This window comes from Hyla sarda, chromosome 6, assembly GCF_029499605.1.
Source record: "Hyla sarda isolate aHylSar1 chromosome 6, aHylSar1.hap1, whole genome shotgun sequence".
Classification (NCBI taxonomy): Eukaryota; Metazoa; Chordata; class Amphibia; order Anura; family Hylidae; genus Hyla; species Hyla sarda.
This window is the reverse complement of record NC_079194.1, coordinates 137,643,412-137,662,158: the sequence shown is the minus strand read 5'-3', so window position 1 is coordinate 137,662,158 and position 18,747 is coordinate 137,643,412. Positions and strand designations below refer to the sequence as shown.

Here is an 18,747-nt window from a genome sequence, read left to right as displayed (position 1 = left end):
TTTAGTTGAACAAATATTTTTTATTTCTTCTTTTACCTTTCACTTTTTTTTTTATCATCACTTTGTCGGATAATTTTTTAAACTTGGGCACATGAAATTGTTAGATTTTGGCCATTGCTAACAATCTTATTGTTTCTTACGTCTTTACCCTTCCTTTTTTGTACCTTAAAAAATATATCTGATTGTCTCATATGGACAACTGCTTTACTTTTCATTTGCATGTTTTTTTACAACTTTTTGACCGACATTTATCATTGTCTTTAGACTGTTTTTTGTGTCTACAAAAGGCACAAAAAGGCACAAGCAGGGTTTATTTGCGCCTTTTTTGCCCCTTTTTGTTTACACATTTCTGCTGATTTGGAGTTGCAATCCACTGATTTTGGCAATACACATGATATGGAAGGGATTTATGAACTGCGCCTTTTTGTAAAAAGGTGCAAAAAAGGCGCAAAGCCACTGAAAAGTCTCTAAAACGACACCAGCCCAGACATAGTTTAGCTTTTTAGTGTATGTGAAGAGAGAAATTTGAGAAAATGTGACCTGCACAAAATTTATCAAATGCTCTGTGACCATTTAATAAATTTGGTGCTCCTACACATTACCAGCACACAACAAAAAAGGTGTAAAAAAATGCTTCACTTACACTACAATGATAAATGTGGGCCTTTATGTCTTTAAACGTTCTTATTCTCTACCTTATCCTGTCTCTCTCTCTCTCTCTCTCTCTCTCTCATTTCCCTTTTTTTCACTCTGGCTGATGATTTTTTATTTTTTGCAAACAGACAAGAGTTGTAATCTTTTTTAGACCTGGTCAGGAGGTGGTCTAGATTTGCGGGGGGGGTTCACCAGTTGCGGCAAAATTTGCGCAAAAATCGAAAACACGCAGATAATAAATTTGTGACCACTGCATCTGTCACTTAAAAAATTGGCCTACTAACACCTAAAGGTCAAAATGACGGATTTTAGAACTTTGAAAAAAAAAACTCTAATTTGAACATTATAAATGACACCATTTAACATAACTCCACCTAAATAAAAGACCAAACTTGAGGACAGTGCACCCTCCTTTGTCTATTACATTTACCTTATAGGTTGTATAGGATACACAACCATACTGTCACCAGTACTCATTTGGCACTATCTTTGCTGGGGCTTTGTTATATAAGCTGGTGCTGCAAACTATCCGCTTGAAATTGGTGGAAAGTTTTTGGCGTATGAACAGTATATGGTGGAGGAAGAAGACATAATGTGAGAGAATTATCAAAACCGGTGTAGAGGAAAAGTTGACCAGTTGCCCATAGCAACCAATCAGATCGCTTCTTTCATTTTTAAAAAGGCCTCTGCAAAATGAAAGAAGCGATCTGATTGGTTGCTATGGGAAACTGGTCAGCTTTTCCTCTTCACAGGTTTTCATAGATCTCCCCCTATGTATATTGAGCATGATACTTCACGTTTTCATGAAAGGATTGCCTGTACTCGCCTCATTAACTTTTTTTTTTCTTGCTACTGCAGCAATGAAAATATAGTCCCTGCTCTGGTGGTACCTTGACGCTATCAATAGATTAACTCTGCATGGACTTTTGGTCATGTGACTTGTTCTTAAGAGACAGCAAATCACATGACAGGAAGTTCATGTTAGTTTAGTTCATGAAATGTTAGTTTATTCATGTCATCATGGCAACCCCAAAAGCAAGCACAATACTTATTGCAGTGTATATTAGAATTTATTTCTGCTGAGTGACTTTTAACCCATTTGTTGCATCATCATTGGTACTGATACATCACGTGATACCTTTGCTTTCTTTTCTTTATTTTAGGTTATATATAAAAAGTTCCAGATTCCGTGTCCGCTGTCCTGCGACAGCATGAATGCCACAATGTTTGGGAACACGAGTGTGATAGCAGTTCATGTAGATGCAGTAGAACCAGAGCATGAAAAATTCTCAGCCAAGATGTTCACACTGAATTCACAGGTAAGAGCTACATGCAGTGCCTATTCAATGGCATCATGTATAGAATTGTGTTCATGAACCGATATCTTTCTGCTACAGTGTTTATTTTAGTATTTTCCATCTCTGTAGACGGCGTACACCATTCCCATCATGGCTTTTGCATTTGTGTGTCACCCCGAGGTCCTTCCTATATACACAGAGTTAAAGGAGTGAGTATTATGTAGTCAATAGGATTGTACCCTCATGTAATGCTGTTCCTGGGCATTATTTCTACCTGTGGCTCTTAAATATCATGGGGGAGATTTATCAAAACCTGTCCAGAGAAAAAGTTGCTGCCCAAAGAAACCAATCAGATCGCTTCTTTCATTTTTCAGAGGCCTTTTCAGAAATGAAAGAAACAATCTGATTGGTTGTTATGAGCAACTCAGCAACTTTTCCTCTGTACAGGTTTTGATAAATCTCCCCCATGTGCACAGATATACAGATCCTGTAGTTCTGTATAGATTTTATTAATATAATGTCTATGGTTCTGTGCAGTTGTGCACCGCCACATCACTCCACTACCTGTTACCAACACTACTGTCCCCTTATGTGGTTCCTTACAGATAATAGGATTCGGGGGAGACTGCCACCTCTGCACTCCTATTGCCCCATACAGGTCCAGTGAGTGCTGCCTGATCATTGTTGGTTTTTCTTTTTCTTGTCAGTGCTTCCAAAACGAAGATGCAGCGAGTGTCTAATATCTCCATTGCTGTCATGTATTGCATGTATTTCCTGGCCGCACTGTTTGGATACCTCACCTTCTATGGTATGTTCAGCCAGGGATGGGAAAGTTCATGTGATCTGAACACACATAGAGAGAGAGAGAAGGACACACACAGTACAGGCATGATGTTATGCAGGTATTGAGGCTCATGTATCAGGTTCATATACTGATACGTGAAAGATTTCAGTTTTGCAAAAATACAAAAAATCATCACTTGATTTATCTGGTTCAAGCGTCAAAAGACAAAGTTATAGCTGAAGAGGATTCACTCCTACTGCTATAATAAGTATTGTAACCAGAAAATTATCTTTTTATAGCATGATAAATCAGAGCACAGTTAGACTGCAGTGTAATTTACAAAATGTTCTCATGTACAATCATGGAAGATGGGTTTAGGGAAAACAAATACCTGGTGCAAAAATACCTTATTCTTCTCTCAGCCTAGTAATATTCAATGTAGGCAATCATCTGTGAGGCACAGATTCTTGATAACAGACTGATACATTTCCCTGCAATGATACATTGTAGCAATTTTTTAGGAATAATGGAGAAGATTTATCAAAACCTGTGGAAAGGAAAAGTTGCCCAGTTGCCCATAGCAACCAATCAGATTGCTTCTTTATTTGCAGAGGCCTTGTTAAAAATTAAAGAAGTGATCTGATCGGTTACTATGGGCAACTCAACAACTTTTCCTCTAGACAGATTTTGATAAATCTCCCCCAATGTACTGATATATTTAGTGCACAGTCTAGGCTCTCTCTGTCTAGACTGGATACCATTGTAGGAATGCTTCAGCTGTGTGAACAGGACTGGTTCTCCAACCCTGGCTGTTAACAAGCATGTTCCAACCTAAGTGTACCTGTCAGGATTTAAAACAAAAAAAATGTTCCAGACATACTCTTATTAAACTGGTGCGGATCCTGTCTGTGTGCTTAATTCAGGGCTTCCATCCTTTTACGATTCCTAATCCCCTTATATACGTTGCCTATACTGCATGCCGCTCACTGAGGAGAAGGGGCTTTGGGTTGCTTGCCCTTACATCTCATGTGGAAATTGCATCCCTCACTCCTCAGAGCTGACTGGCTGCTCTGTGCACTGAGGCTCTATGACACAGACTCACAGAGCAGGATGACTGACAAGCCAGGAGCATGCACAGAACCCTGCTTGTCCCACCCATACTACCTGTATTTTGTCCCAGCCACACACAGGCAATAGCTGCAAGGACAAGAAAGTGTTCTGCACTGCTAGTGGTAAGAAGTATGGAGATTTTCACCCCAAAATATACACATGTTTAACCAATGTATATTCCAAAAATACATATAATGTTACATTAAAAAGGTTTTTGCAAATGACAGTGCCCATTTAAAACAATCAACATTCTTGTTTGTTATTTGAAACAATCAGCAAACTCGTTGTCAAATTGCCCCCTAAAACAGTTTCCCTGAGCTCTTACAATGCAGAGGTCTTTAGTTTTTTTTACGTCTCCTAAATCAAATGACTGTGCAGACAATGAACCAGCATCCTGTATATGTACATGGTGACTCTGTTTTTAAACCTTTATTATGCCTATCTTTCCTTTTCTGTGACATTTTCAGACTGCGTGGAGTCGGAGCTTCTGCACACTTACAGCAAAGTAGATCCATTTGACATCCTGATTCTATGTGTACGTGTGGCTGTTCTCACTGCTGTCACCCTCACTGTGCCCATTGTGTTATTCCCGGTAAGATCCGTAGTTGTAAGGAGGGTGTTGGTTGGGGCACATTAATGTTGTTGTGAATGTGTGAGAATGGGGGGGGGGGGGGTTAAAGGGTTATCCCAGCCTGTAGCAGTTATCCCCTATCCCTTATGGAATTAATGTCTGATCACATTCGGTCCAACCGCTGGGGACCCAAGCTCCCAGAGACAGTTAATGGAGCGGCGGTGCACATGGCTGACCCTTTGCTCCATTCTGACATGAATATTGGGTCCTCATTCTCGAGATTGCAGTGGTCCCAATGGTTAAACTCCCACAATGAGATACTTATGCCTTATTCTCAGAATAGGGGATGAGTGTTCTAGTTAAGAATACCTCCTTTAAAGGAGTACTCCGGTGCAGAGTATTCCTGCTCCGTCCTGCCCGGGCTGCAAAAAAAATGAAAATGAACCATCCCTCACCTTCCTGGGTTCCCCCGGAGCGCCACTACAGCTGATCGGTCCTCCAGTCTATCTTCTTCATACTTCCGTGTGAACGAAGTGTCACATGGCGCTCAGTATATTATGGGCCGAGGCAGAACATCGCGGCGGCCGGCGATAGGCTGAGCACCATGTGACGCTTCGTTCACACGGAAGTATGAAGAAGATTGACCGGAGGACTGATCAGCTGTATTGGCGCTCTGCGGGAACCCAAGAAGGTGAGAGATGGTTTATTTTCATTTTTTTGCAGCCCAGGCAGGACGGAGCAGCAGAGTACTCCTTTAAGAAAAATGTACCTGCTACACGGAAGGCAGTGATTGTCCAGGTCACAAATTAATAACCTGATGCAATGTTCTGTCATGCTTGTCTCTAATTCCTCGTCTCCCTCAGGTCCGTCGTGCTATACACCATATGCTCTTCCAGAACAAGGAGTTCAGCTGGATCCGACACATAATCATTGCTGTAGTACTGCTCACACTCATTAACCTGCTGGTTATTTTTGCTCCCACCATACTGGGAATATTCGGCATCATTGGTAAGAGTGAATTGATTTTGGTTTTTCTTTTTTTTTTTGTCTACATTTTTTTAATACATGCATCGGCCAGTCTAAAAGGGCCCTTAGTAATTAGATAATTGTAAATGTAAGCGGAAAAGCTCTCATAATTACAGACAGTAGAGGCTCTGGTCTGCACATCTAGTGTGATAATGTTCACTATATGGTGTGCTTATGTAGTCTATTAAGTGCAGCTCCTGGGGAAGCTTACTGTGCTGTGCCCATTTGGTTGGGCAAACTCAAGTGTAGGTAATCAAACATTTGATGTCATCTTAAGAGGAAGATCTATTGTTTTGCTTCTTGATTTCTAAATGTCTTTCTTTCCCTCAATGCAGGCGCTACTTCTGCCCCGTGTCTGATCTTCATCTTCCCTGCCATCTTTTACATTCGCATAGTGCCCAAAGACAAGGAGCCCACCAAATCACCACCCAAAATCCTGGTACGTGTACAGTTAGAAAAAAGCACCTCCCTTGGTCTTCCTTTTCCCAGTATTCCAGACTAGTCTTCACTAACAACTCTGTTGCCTTTACAGGCTGCCTGCTTTGCGGGCCTTGGAGTTCTCTTCATGATCATGAGTCTCAGTTTTATCATCATCGACTGGGCAACTGGAGGGAGTAAAAGCAGCGGAAGTCACTAAACTCTCCCTGTAGACCAACCTGACATCCTGCACCCCTCTTCAACCCCAGGACTTTACATTGCACAGTCATTACGCTGCTGGGACATCAGACAGGACATGAAGCTTCAGTTTTCTTACATTTTTGTGCTCTGTGAGGGGGTTCTATTGTCCATGATGGGATAGGACGCTGTATTCTTGATCTTCCTGCACACAAATAGGTTGGGAGAGAAATATTTATAATGGAACCAACATATCAACTCAATATCTCGTTTGGATGTAAGGTCCTGCTCCTCTTTCCCTTTCATAACCTATACTTCCAGTTCCTGTGTGGTGCTAATGCAGGGACAGTAATTTTGTAACAGAGTCCTAGAATATTTCTTCCACATATGATGGATACATTGGTGACCAGGCAGCCAAGCTTAGATAGGGGCTTGTGATTATGGGTTTCTGGTGGTCTATAGAGAATAAAGACTTTCACCTCTGCAGGAGTCAGGGATTATACAAGACCTGGGACTAATGACAAAGAATCTTGGAAGATGATGGATATAACATGCTGGTATCAGGAGAATCATATTACGTCATCACCCAGACATTCATAGAGAAAAACACATGGCGCCTGGTCCATGACAGATGAATGGAGGTGTAGATCTGATAGAGCCTGACACAAGGGTCAAGTGAACCAAAGTCTCCATTAATTGCCTTATAGTTGTAGGGGGGTTCTTATTTAGAGGGGGCCCGGTGTGAAGGTAGTTGAGAGGAAATCATCTCAAGACACCCTGCTGAGGTGGTTGAGCCTGGGGAGGAGTTTGAAAAGGGTGCTGCTGGGAATTGCATGTTAGACAAAAGGCATTCTGTATAAAATCCAGTCACGTTTGTGGTCGCTGACAGCCTCACGGGGGCTTCTGTGTCTCATTCCCGCTCTGTCCCAGTCAGTGATCTGCGCCTCTTCAATGAAACTCAGCAAAACAATCGGAAACTATTTTATATTCTGTAGAAGTTCCTGCAAGTGGAAGGAGACCAGGGACAGCTTGACAGGAGCCAAACATGCCAGCCTCAAAGCCAAAATCTAGTAACCCCTTCAGTGCCTGAGAGTGGGTGGTGGGAGGCTCTGTGCAAACATTTAGTCATGTGTCGTTATCCTGCAGAGGGTGGGGGGCGATGATTCTTCTTGCAGCCAATAACATGGATTCTCTGTAACACACTGATAACCATCAACAAACATGTCATGTAATGTGACGCCAATGTCACACACAACCACCTCTTCCAGCTACCCTGGATTTGGAAGGATTCCATTTGACTGGCCACAGTGGGGTACATTCAGTGCTGCCGGATGGAAATAAGGAAACACACCAGGAGATCTTTTTCATCAGAAATCACGACCCAATGTCAGGGCATTTTTATTGTGTGACATGTTAAAAAAATACAGGCGCATGCGATCTATTTTCCCCTGATAAGATCCATTGCAGGCTGGTATAATGTTGTTAAATGAAATGGGTGACATGAAGTACAGAAACTTACCTGCCGTCTTATATGATCATTACTTTATGTTACATATCTAACATACCTTTACTGTTGTGTTCTCCAGACTACGAGGGTTACTAGCTCTTTAAGTGTGCATTCTATGCAGTATAGCAGTTCTCCACCATAAATCCACAGAACACCAAACACAACAACATCAACCAGAACCGAACATAAATCAAATCTAAAAGCATACCTGCTTCCATTATAATCAGGTTCTGATTCCTCTTCAAATTCATGATATTCATTGTCGGCCTGTAGCCAGCAGACAATAACGGTGTGGGGTTTATGGATACATATGATACCCTGACTACATAGAATGCTCATACTCTATCCAGAAACTTGTACAATGGAACAAAGTAAATGGGTGGAGTAACCCTTTAATTGTATGAACAAGATCAGGACCCTGTACAGGAGCAAAAGGTTAGTAAATGGGGCAGGGCTACAACCTGCATTAGTTTTAATGATAAATAAAGATTAAGAGTGTCACCATTCTGCATCATAGTAAGATGGGCTATGTATGCTGCCAAATCGTGACCGAGCACAGTGTAACCTGCATCCACTCCAAGGTGGGCGCTTACTGACGACCTCATCACTATGAGACTTTGTAAACTGTAATTTAATATTTTGTTCTTATTTTTACATTTTGTAACTACTTTGTATTAATATATAGTAGACTTTTTGGCCCCTCCCCGGCCTGTTCTCAAAGGTTGGAGGGGCATCTGTAAGGTTCACTGGTAACATTCTAAATTATATTAGTATTTTGGGGAGAAGGGAACACTTTCTACCAGAGAATTTATTGAATCTTTATATGTGAAAATAAAATACAACATCATCTGCTGTTTTTGTCTGTTTTACTGCTAGAAAAACAGGACCTCGAGCCACAGCAGAAGGCCTCAACACCCCCTACCCCTTTCCAACAACAAACACACCATGTACTGACGTGGCATGATTGTTTTGACAATACTTCATGTGACATTTGGGCCATTTATATGGATACACCTTAATAAAATGGGAATGGTTGGTGATATTAACTTCCTGTTTGTGGCACATTAGTATATGTGAGGGGGGAAACTTTTCAAGATGGGTGGTGACCATGGCGGCTATTTTGAAGTCGTCCATTTTGAATCCAACTTTTGTTTTTTCAATAGGAAGAGGGTCATGTGACACGTGAAACTTATTGGGAATTTCACAAGAAAAACAATGATGTGCTTGGTTTTAGCGTAACTTTATTCTTTCATTAGTTATTTACAAGTTTCTGACCACTTATAAAATGTGTTCAATGTGATGCCCATTGTGTTGGATTGTCAATGCAACCCTCTTCTCCCAATCTTCACACACTGATAGCAACAACGCAGGAGAAATGCTAGCACAGGCTTCCAGTATCCGTAGTTTCAGGTGCTGCAGAATGGGCAAAACAAAAATTGGAACAGGACCCTCAGTTAACACAGAAGATTTTGTTCAGTGATGAGGCAAACTTTTATGTGAATGGTGAAGTTAACAAACAAAACCACAGCTATTGGTCGGACACTAACCCACATTGGATAGATCCCTCCAAGACTGCTGGAACACAAAAATTGATGGCATGGTGTGGTATATGGGGTACAAAGATAGTGGGGCCATTTTTCATCAATGGAAACCTCAAGGCCACTGGATATGCGAAATTGCTACATGATGATGTGTTTCCCTCTTTATGCACTGAAGCTGGCACGTTCCCTGAGTTTTTCCAGCAAGATGGTGCACCACCACATTATGGGTGTCAGGTCATCATTCCTAGATGAACAGTTTCCTGGAAAGTGGATTTGGTCATCGTGGGCCAGTTGAATGGCCCCCAAGGTCTCCTGATCTGACCCCCTTAGACTTTTATCGTTTTGGTACTGGAAGCCTGTGCTAGCATTTCTCCTGCGGTGTTGCTATCAGTGTGTGAAGAGTGGGAGAAGAGGGTTGCATTGACAATCTAACACAATGGGCAGCACATTGAACACATTTTATAAGTGGTCAGAAACTTGTAAATAACTCATGAAAGAATAAAGTTACATTAAAACAAAGCACATCATTGTTTTTCTTGTGAAATTCCCAATAAGTTTGATGTGTCACATGACCCTCTTCCTATTGAAAAAACAAAAGTTGGATTCAGAATGGCCGACTTCAAAATGGCCGCCATGGTCACCACCCATCTGGATTCCCAGAGTGACTATGGACTATAGTAGAGTGACTGAGCGGAACTCGGACTAGCTTCAGGGGTGGGGACGAGAAAGACCGGGACTTTGATGGACTAAAGGACATCACTATTTCCACAGTTTGTGCGCCTCAGTTAAAGGGGTTATCCAGCATAAGGTGATTTTAGTATGTACCTGGCAGACGTAATGGGCATGCTTAGGAAGGATCTGCAGTTGTCTTGGGGCTAAATGGCTATGTTGTGAGATTACCATAACACTGTGGCTAGCTGTTTGTGAACTAGTATTTCCTGTTTGACTTTTCTTTTTTTGTCTACAAATCCCACAATTCCATCTTCCTCCCTCCCACACATCAGCCACCCCACTCATTGAAACATAAATGAGCTGCATCCATTCAAATCAGTGTGGTTTTCAATTAGGTTGCCTACAGCTGTTGCAGATTGATCTCTCTCCCACCAAGTGATCCCTCCAGCCATTGAAGCAGACAGGCTCCCTGTCATCAGCTGACTAGTGATGTCAGGTCTTGGCCGCATTGCAACCTTGGAAAAATATGAGACAACAGTCATTTTGTATGCTGGTAAAAATAAATATTGGAGTGAAAATCACAGAAGAATTGTGAGAAAACCATCACACACAGGTACAGACACTATATTATGAACTACACTAACTTTATAGACCCTGTAGCATAGTCAAATAAAAATTCCTGGAATACCCCTTTAAGTGTCCAGTGGCCTAAAGCTCCTTGTTGGATATCTTATTAAAATACCTTTATTTGCTGTTTTCATGACACATTCTGCACAAGGTACTGATTCTGCACACTGTCCACTTTCTGCACAGGGTTTACCTTCTGCACACGGTCCACCTTCTGCACTAGGCACTAATTCTGCACTAATTCTCATTATTCAAAATAGGATGATTTTTCAACCAGCAATTCCCTCACATAATGGTAGAAAGATCTGATTAATTTCACCTGCAGTAACACATTAAAAATAAACTCAGGACAGGGAACAAAATACATCTACTAATACAACAATACAAGGTCATAAGCATAATAACAAAAAATGTTTCAATTCACGGACAGCAAGCACTAATGTTCAAAATGGTCAAGAATTGAGTAAAAAATAATGGTCACTTGCACTTTAATAACATATCAAGACTTTAAAGATCCTAAAAAAAAACTTGTCACCTACATATGAAGCTCTGTCTCATATGCTGTGAGTTCAGGTTGGGTGTTAGGCATTTATGAGAATCAACAGGATGGATGTTGGACAGGTATAGCATGAGGGAATAAAAAAGGGGTATGGTCCCTTCTGTAGTATATCGATAGGTGTGTATCCCACCATCACACCAAACTGATATACTGACCTTATGGAGTTGTGCTAACAGTAGGCACAACTCTATAAAAGGTGTGAAGGATAAACCATAAACTAGCTGCCTAACACCTGCCATGTTACATCCCTATCGTCCCAATCTCTACTTTGCAGCATCAGCCCAACATTCACCCTAAACCCTCAATTGTCTCATATCTGTCCTACACATAAATCAATGATAAGAGGCAAAAATAGGTCTTGAAAACACTGCTCAGAACTGGCATGAACGCGACCACAGGCAATGCACATGACAACAACGACTTTATTTGATATACAACTGGTCAACGCATTTTGGTCCACAGAGCAACTAATGCAGTGTCCTGATGTGAAGCTGTGCGGCTGTGATCTGTCCAAAGGGACAGATCACAGGGGCACAGATTCACATCATGCAAGAGAATGTCCAACATCAGGATTGCAGTAAAGACAGGTTACTTTATTGTTGTCATATTAAGATACAACACATCTCGCCAACGCATTTCAGACCTACAACGGGTCCTTAGTCATGGCATGATTCACATCATGGGTGCCCTAGTGGACCTGAGAAAGGCACACGATAGTGCCAAAACTCACTGTCCAGTTGTATATCAAATAAAGTCGTTGTCTTCCTGTGTATTGCCTGTGGTTCGTGTTTATGCCAGTTCTGAGAAGCCCCTCTAAGACCTATTTTTGCCTCTTACCATTGATTCATGTGTTGGACAAATATGAGACAATTGAGGGTTTAGGGTGAATTTTGGGCTGATGAGGATGCTGCAAAGTAGAGAGAGGGACGATAGTGATGCTACTGCACACAAGGCAGGTGTTAGGCAAATATAGATCCTATAGATGCAGAATGGGCACATTTAGGAAGCTGCAGCAATGTATGTGCCAGGTGACACAGTGTAGTAATGTATGAAGAAGGTAGGAATTTTATAAAAATGATAATGTTAATATGCAGCTGGCTGTGTTCATGTCCCTTACACTATCTCCAGTTATTTCCTATAACCCCCCACTCTGGCCTCCAGCACGTCCTTCATACCATTGACCTGACGTTTGTGGTGTTTCCTAATAAAGAGATAAGCAGCAGATTCACTAACACAAACCTCACAAAATATTAATGATTAATTACTGGGGTGCAGAACGTCACCCACTGAGCTGACAATCTGTTTGGAAAATCTTTCTCCAATGACAGAAGCACAAAGTGTTATTTCACCTCAACATGAATCCTCCTTCAATAGGGGTATGTTCAGCCAACATATTTTTCCATTAGCTCATGTGCAGCTTGTATGCCATGGATTTGGCCATGGATTTTGATGAGGATTTGCCCTATTCAGTAGGAGTAAGACACTTCCTGATTACCCAATGGGGCTCCTATGTAGATTCTACTTCAGGAAGGGACCTGTAAACCTGTAACTTTGATTTAGCAAATATATATATATATATATATACACACACATACATATATACTGCCATGTGTACATACACTTAACCCTAGGTCTTTTATCTTTAGACCAATTGCAGGTTTCACACAAGTGTAATACAATTGCTTTTTGGCTGCAAGTCCTAGCCCGAATGTGAACTCTCACCTGAACTGACTGCATCATATTTATCTATGTTGTTCTCAGTTTAGATCTATAGGCTCTCAGTCAGGCCAGGATTTGCAGCCATAATATGGATGCAAGAGGAGACTAGACTTAGTCCATGCAGCAGTAGCACCACTGGGATTTCAGTCTCCTAAAAGACATTACAGTTGGCATAAATTGATCCAAAAATTGACTACTCTAAGGCTGTGTTCACGCAATGCAGTAATGCTGCAGTTTTTGAAGCCTTCAAGGTGTAAAAAGGGTATCTAGAGCTTATGGCATGTCCAACCTTAACCGGGAGCAGAATCAGCAGATTGCAGGGGCCTCTCGTGTATCCCAGGTGGGTATTATGTCCTAGACTCCCCTGGTTTAGGGACCATTCTCTGTGAAATGGAAGTTCTCAGCTTAACTTATCCGCCAGGGTGTTGAAGTCTCCTTGAGTTCACATAGCTTTAAGTTGCTGGGAATTCTCATCTGCCCATGAGTGGAGGGTGCCACTTTAGGGGTACATTCCCACCTGGCATATTTTGCTGCGTATTTGCTGCTGCGTATTTTATTTCCCATTGAAGGCAATGGATAGGAAAATTTGCAGCAGCAAATATGCATTAAATACGCAGAAAAATAAGCCAGGTGGGAACATACCCTTATAAGGGCTATGGATTACACACCTCCTTGGCGGCTCAAATAAGATACTGTCAAAGGTTTGAAGCAAGTTGTGGTTACTCTCCCTTAAATAGTATGGTGATGATCATAAATGGCAGTGGTGTTAACTGTAGGTAAGCTGTTTTTTCTTTTTTTCAGACTTCAGTTCATAGTAATTTCCTGTGGCTTGGATGTATCCAGATTTGAAGGCATACATCCTTCAAAGTGATCATGACAAAATAACCACCCTCTATCCAGCAATGCTAGTGCAGAGTGTATGATCGTGATTAGAGATGAGCGAATTTAAAAATATTTTTGATTCGGCCGATTCGTCGAATTTTCCGAAAAAATTTGGTTCGCTACGAATTTATTTGCGGCGAATCGCTATTAAATGAATGAGGAAACCATAATCTGGCAGAATGACACAGCCTGGAATTGGCAGCAGCAAGAGGAGACCATATAGTGGCTGAATGACACAGCCTGGAGTTGGTGGCAGCACGAGGAGCCCATAGGACCTCACAATCCCTAAGATTAAAAGATGAATTTTCAAATTTAAATTGAAGATTTATGGTAGCTAGTGCTATCATAAAAATGTTTAGGTAATGTCCCAGCAGCATAACTAGACCATATTGTGGCTGAATGACACAGCCTGGAGCTGGCGGCAGCATGAGGAGACAATAGGGCTTCACAGTCCCTAGGATAAAATTTTCAAATTTAAATTGAAGATTTATGGTACCATAAAAATTTTCAGGTAATGTCCCAGCAGCATAAGGAGACCATATAGTGGCTAAATGGCACAGCCTGGAGTTGGCAGCAGCATGAGGAGAACATATAGTGGCTGAATGACACAGCGTGGAGGTGGTGGCAGCATGAGGAGACCATATAGTGGCTAAATGGCACAGTCTGGAGTTGGCAGCAGCATGAGGAGAACATATAGTGGCTGAATGACACAGCGTGGAGGTGATGGCAGCATGAGGAGACCATATAGTGGCTGAATGGCACAGCCTGGAGTTGGCGGCAGCATGGGGAGAACATATAGTGGCTGAATGACACAGTGTAGAGGTGGCGGCAGCATGAGGAGGCCATATAGTGGCGGAATGGCACAGCCTGGAGTTGGTGGCAGCATGAGGAGAACATATAGTGGCTGAATGGCACAGCCTGGAGTTTGTGGCAGCAAGAGGAGACCATATAGTGGCGGAATGGCACAGCCTGGAGTTGGCAGCAGCATGAGGAGACCATATAGTGGCTGAATGGCACAGCCTAAAGTTGGTGGCAGCCTGGAGTTGGCGGCAGCATGAGGAGAACATATAGTGGCTGAATGACACAGTGTGGAGGTGGCGGCAGCATGAGGAGACCATATAGTGACTGAATGGCACAGCCTGGAGTTTGTGGCAGCAAGAGGAGAACATATAGTGGCGGAATGGCACAGCCTGGAGGTGGCAGAAGCATGAGGAGACCATATAGTGGCTGAATGGCACAGCCTGGAGTTTGTGGCAGAATGAGGAGAACATATAGTGGCTGAATGAAAAGAACATATAGTGGCTGAATAGCACAGCCTGAAGTTGGCGGCAGCAAGAGGAGACAATATAGTGGCTGAATGACACAGCCTGGAGTTGGCGGCAGCATGAGGAGACCATATAGTGGCTGAATGGCATTGCCTGGAGGTGGCAGCAGCATCAGGAGTCCTGAAAGTGACCCAGTAAGATTAAAAGATGAATTTTCAAATTTAAATTGAAGATTTATGGTAGCTAGTGCTACCATAAAAATGTTTAGGTAATGTCCCAGCAGCATAAGTACCATATAGTGGCTGAATGACTGGAGCTGGCGGCAGCATGAGGAGACAATAGGGCTTCACAGTCCCTAAGATTAAATGATACATTTTCAAATTTAAAGGGGTACTCCGCCCCTAGACATCTTATCCCCTATCCAAAGGATAGGGGATAAGATGTCAGATCGCCGCAGTCCCGCTGCTGGGGAGCCCTGGGATCCCCGCTGCGGCACCCCGCTCTCATTACAGCACAGAGCGAGTTCGCTCTGCTCGTAATGACGGGCAGTACAGGGGCCGGAGCATCGTTATGTCACGGCTCCGCCCCTTGTGATGTCACGGTCCGCCCCTTTCAATGCAAGTCTATGGGAGGGGGCGTGGCGGTCGTCACACCCCCTCCCATAGACTTGCATTAAGGGGACGGGCCGTGATGTCACGAGGGGCGGAGTCATTACGTCACCCTGCTCTGTCTCCCGTATCGCCCGTCATTACGCACAGAGCGAACTCGCTCTGTGCTGTAATGAGAGCGGGGTGCCGCAGCGGGGATCCAAGGGCTCCCCAGCAGCGGGACCGCGGCGATCTGACATCTTATCCCCTATCCTTTGGATAGGGGATAAGATGTCTAGGGGCAGAGTACCCCTATAAATTGAAGATTTATGTAACCATAAAAATTTTCAGGTAATGTCCCAGCAGCATAAGGAGACTATATAAAAGCCGCAAAAATAAATACAGAAAGACTCAATGCCAAAGAGAATAATACTAACCCCAAAATGTTCTTTAACTATATTAATAGCAAAAAGGTCAAAAATGAAAGTGTGGGCCCCTTAAAAAATGATGAGGAAGAAATTATAAACGGGGATCAGGAAAAAGCTAATATATTAAACAAATTCTTCTCCACTGTATTCACCGAGGAAAATGAAATGCCAGGTGAAATACAGTGTGATAAGGTAAAATTCCCAGTACAGGTCATCTGTCTAACCCAGGAAGAAGTACAGTGCCACCTACAAAAAATCAAAACAGACAAATCACCAGGTCCGGATGGCATTCACCCCCGTGTTCTAAAGGAATTAAGTAATGTTATAGACAGACCCCTATTTTTAATATTCCGGGACTCTATAGCAGCAGGGACTGTTCCCCTGGACTGGCACATAGCAAATGTGATACCAATATTTAAAAAGGGAACAAAAGGTGACCCTAGGAATTATAGACCTGTTAGTTTAACCTCTGTTGTATGTAAATTGTTTGAGGGTTTTCTAAGAGATGCTATTTTGGAATATCTTGATTCAAATAAATGTATGACTCCATATCAGCATGGCTTTATGAGGGATCGGTCCTGTCAAACTAACCTGATCAGCTTCTATGAGGAGGTGAGCTCCAGACTGGACCAGGGGGAATCTCTGGATGTCGTATATCTGGATTTTTCCAAAGCATTTGATACGGTGCCACATAAAAGGTTGGTGCATAAAATGAGAAGGATCAGGTTGGGAGACAATGTGTGTAAGTAACTGGCTCAGTGATAGGAAACAGAGGGTGGTTATTAATGGTACTTTTTCTGATTGGGTGACTGTTATTAGTGGGGTACCACAGGGGTCTGTCTTGGGTCCTGTTCTGTTTAATATATTTATTAATGACCTTGTAGAGGGGTTGAATAGTAAAGTAACAATCTTTGCAGATGATACTAAACTCTGTAAAGCGGTAAACACAATAGAGGACAGTGCACTGTTACAACTGGATCTGGATAGGTTAGAGGTTTGGGCTGGGAAGTGGCAAATGAGGTTCAACACTGATAAATGTAAGGTAATGCACATGGGGAGGAAAAATCCGGCCTGGGATTATGTATTAAATGGGAGAACCCTTGGGATGACTGACATAGAAAAGGACTTAGGAGTCTTAGTTAACAGTAAATTTGGCCAGCTGCTGCCAAGGCTAATAAAATCATGGGGTGCATCAATAGGGGCATAGATGCCCATGACAAGGAAATAATTCTACCGCTGTACAAATCACTAGTCAGACCACACATGGAATACTGTGTACAGTACTGGGCACCAGTGTACAAGAAAGATATAGTGGAGCTGGAGAGGGTTCAAAGACGGGCAACCAGGGTAATACGGGGAATGGGAGGACTACATTACACAGAAAGATTATCAGAATTAGGGTTATTTAGTTTAGAAAAAAGAAGGCTTAGGGGCGACCTAATAACTATGTATAAATATATCAGGGGACAGTACAGAGATCTCTCCCATGATCTATTTATACCCAGGACTATATCTATAACAAGGGGCATTCCTCTACGTTTAGAGGAAAGAAGGTTTCTACACCAGCACAGATGGGGGTTCTTTACTGTAAAAGCAGTGAGACTGTGGATTCTCTCCCGGAGGAGGTGGTCATGGTGAACTCTGTAAAAGAGTCCAAAACGGGTCTGGATGCATTTTTGGAGAGTAATAACATCGCTGGTTATGTATACTAGATTTATAGGGACAAAAAGTTGATCCAGGGATTTATTCTGACTGCCATATTTGGAGTCGGGAAGGAATTTTTAACTCTGGATCAACTCAGTAGGGACTCAGTAGGGATATAGGTTGAACTTGGTAGACTCTGGTCTTTTTTCAACCTCATGAACTATGTTACTATGTTACGATGTTACTATATAGTGGCTGAATGGCACAGCCTGGAGTTGGCAGCAGCATGAGGAGAACATATAGTGGCTGAATGACACAGCGTGGAGGTGGTGGCAGCATGAGGAGACCATATAGTTGCTGAATGGCACAGCCTGGAGTTGGGGGCAGCATGAGGAGAACATATAGTGGCTGAATGACCCAGCGTGGAGGTGTTGGCAGCATGAGGACACCATATAGTGGCTGAATGACACAGCGTGGAGGTGTTGGCAGCATGAGGAGACCATATAGTGGCTGAATGACACAGCGTGGAGGTGGTGGCAGCATGAGGAGACCATATAGTGGCTGAATGGCACAGCGCGGAGTTTGTGGCAGCAAGAGGAGACCATATAGTGGCTGAATGACACAGTGTGGAGGTGGCGGAAGCATGAGGAGACCATATAGTGGCTGAATGGCACAGCCTGGAGTTGGCGGCAGCATGAGGAGAGCATATAGTGGCTGAATGGCACAGCCTGAAGTTGGTGGCAGCATGAGGAGAACATATAGTGGCTGAATGACACAGCGTAGAGGTGGCGTCAGCATGAAGAGAACATATAGTGGCGGAATGGCACAGCCATGAGTTGGCGGCAGCATGAGGAGAACATAAAGTGGCTGAATGACGCAGCCTGGAGTTTGCGGCAGCAAGAGGAGACAATATAGTGGCTGAATGACACAGCCTGGAGGTGGCAGAGGCATGAGGAGACCATACAGTAGCTGAATGGCACAGCCTGGAGTTGGGGGCAGCATGAGGAGAACATATAGTGACTGAATGACACAGCGTGGAGGTGGCAGCCGCATGAAGAGACCATATAGTGGCTGAATGACACAGCTTGGAGGTGACAGCAGCATGAGGAGACCATATAGTGGCTGAATGGCATTGCCCGGAGGTGGCAGCAGCATGAGAAGAAAATATAGTGGCAGAATGAGATAGCCTGGAGGTGGCAACAGCATCAGGAGTCCTGAAAGTGACCAGTTGACAGAGTGGTGTGGTGGGTGGCAATAC

The 18,747-nt window shown here is 42.9% G+C and overlaps 1 protein-coding gene across 1 annotated transcript in view; it reads left to right on the top strand.

The window, feature by feature from the left end:
* The window catches only part of SLC38A3 (solute carrier family 38 member 3), a 64,025-nt gene extending 55,613 nt beyond the window's left edge, over nt 1-8,412 (top strand). Inside the window, exons 10-16 of the mRNA XM_056525190.1 lie at nt 1,818-1,973; nt 2,082-2,161; nt 2,660-2,760; nt 4,314-4,438; nt 5,281-5,425; nt 5,779-5,882; nt 5,976-8,412. Of these exons, the coding sequence (XP_056381165.1) occupies nt 1,818-1,973; nt 2,082-2,161; nt 2,660-2,760; nt 4,314-4,438; nt 5,281-5,425; nt 5,779-5,882; nt 5,976-6,080 (816 nt within the window). The 3' untranslated portion in view covers nt 6,081-8,412. The remainder of the gene's footprint in view (nt 1-1,817; nt 1,974-2,081; nt 2,162-2,659; nt 2,761-4,313; nt 4,439-5,280; nt 5,426-5,778; nt 5,883-5,975) is intronic.
* The last annotated feature ends 10,335 nt before the right edge of the window (nt 8,413-18,747 follow it).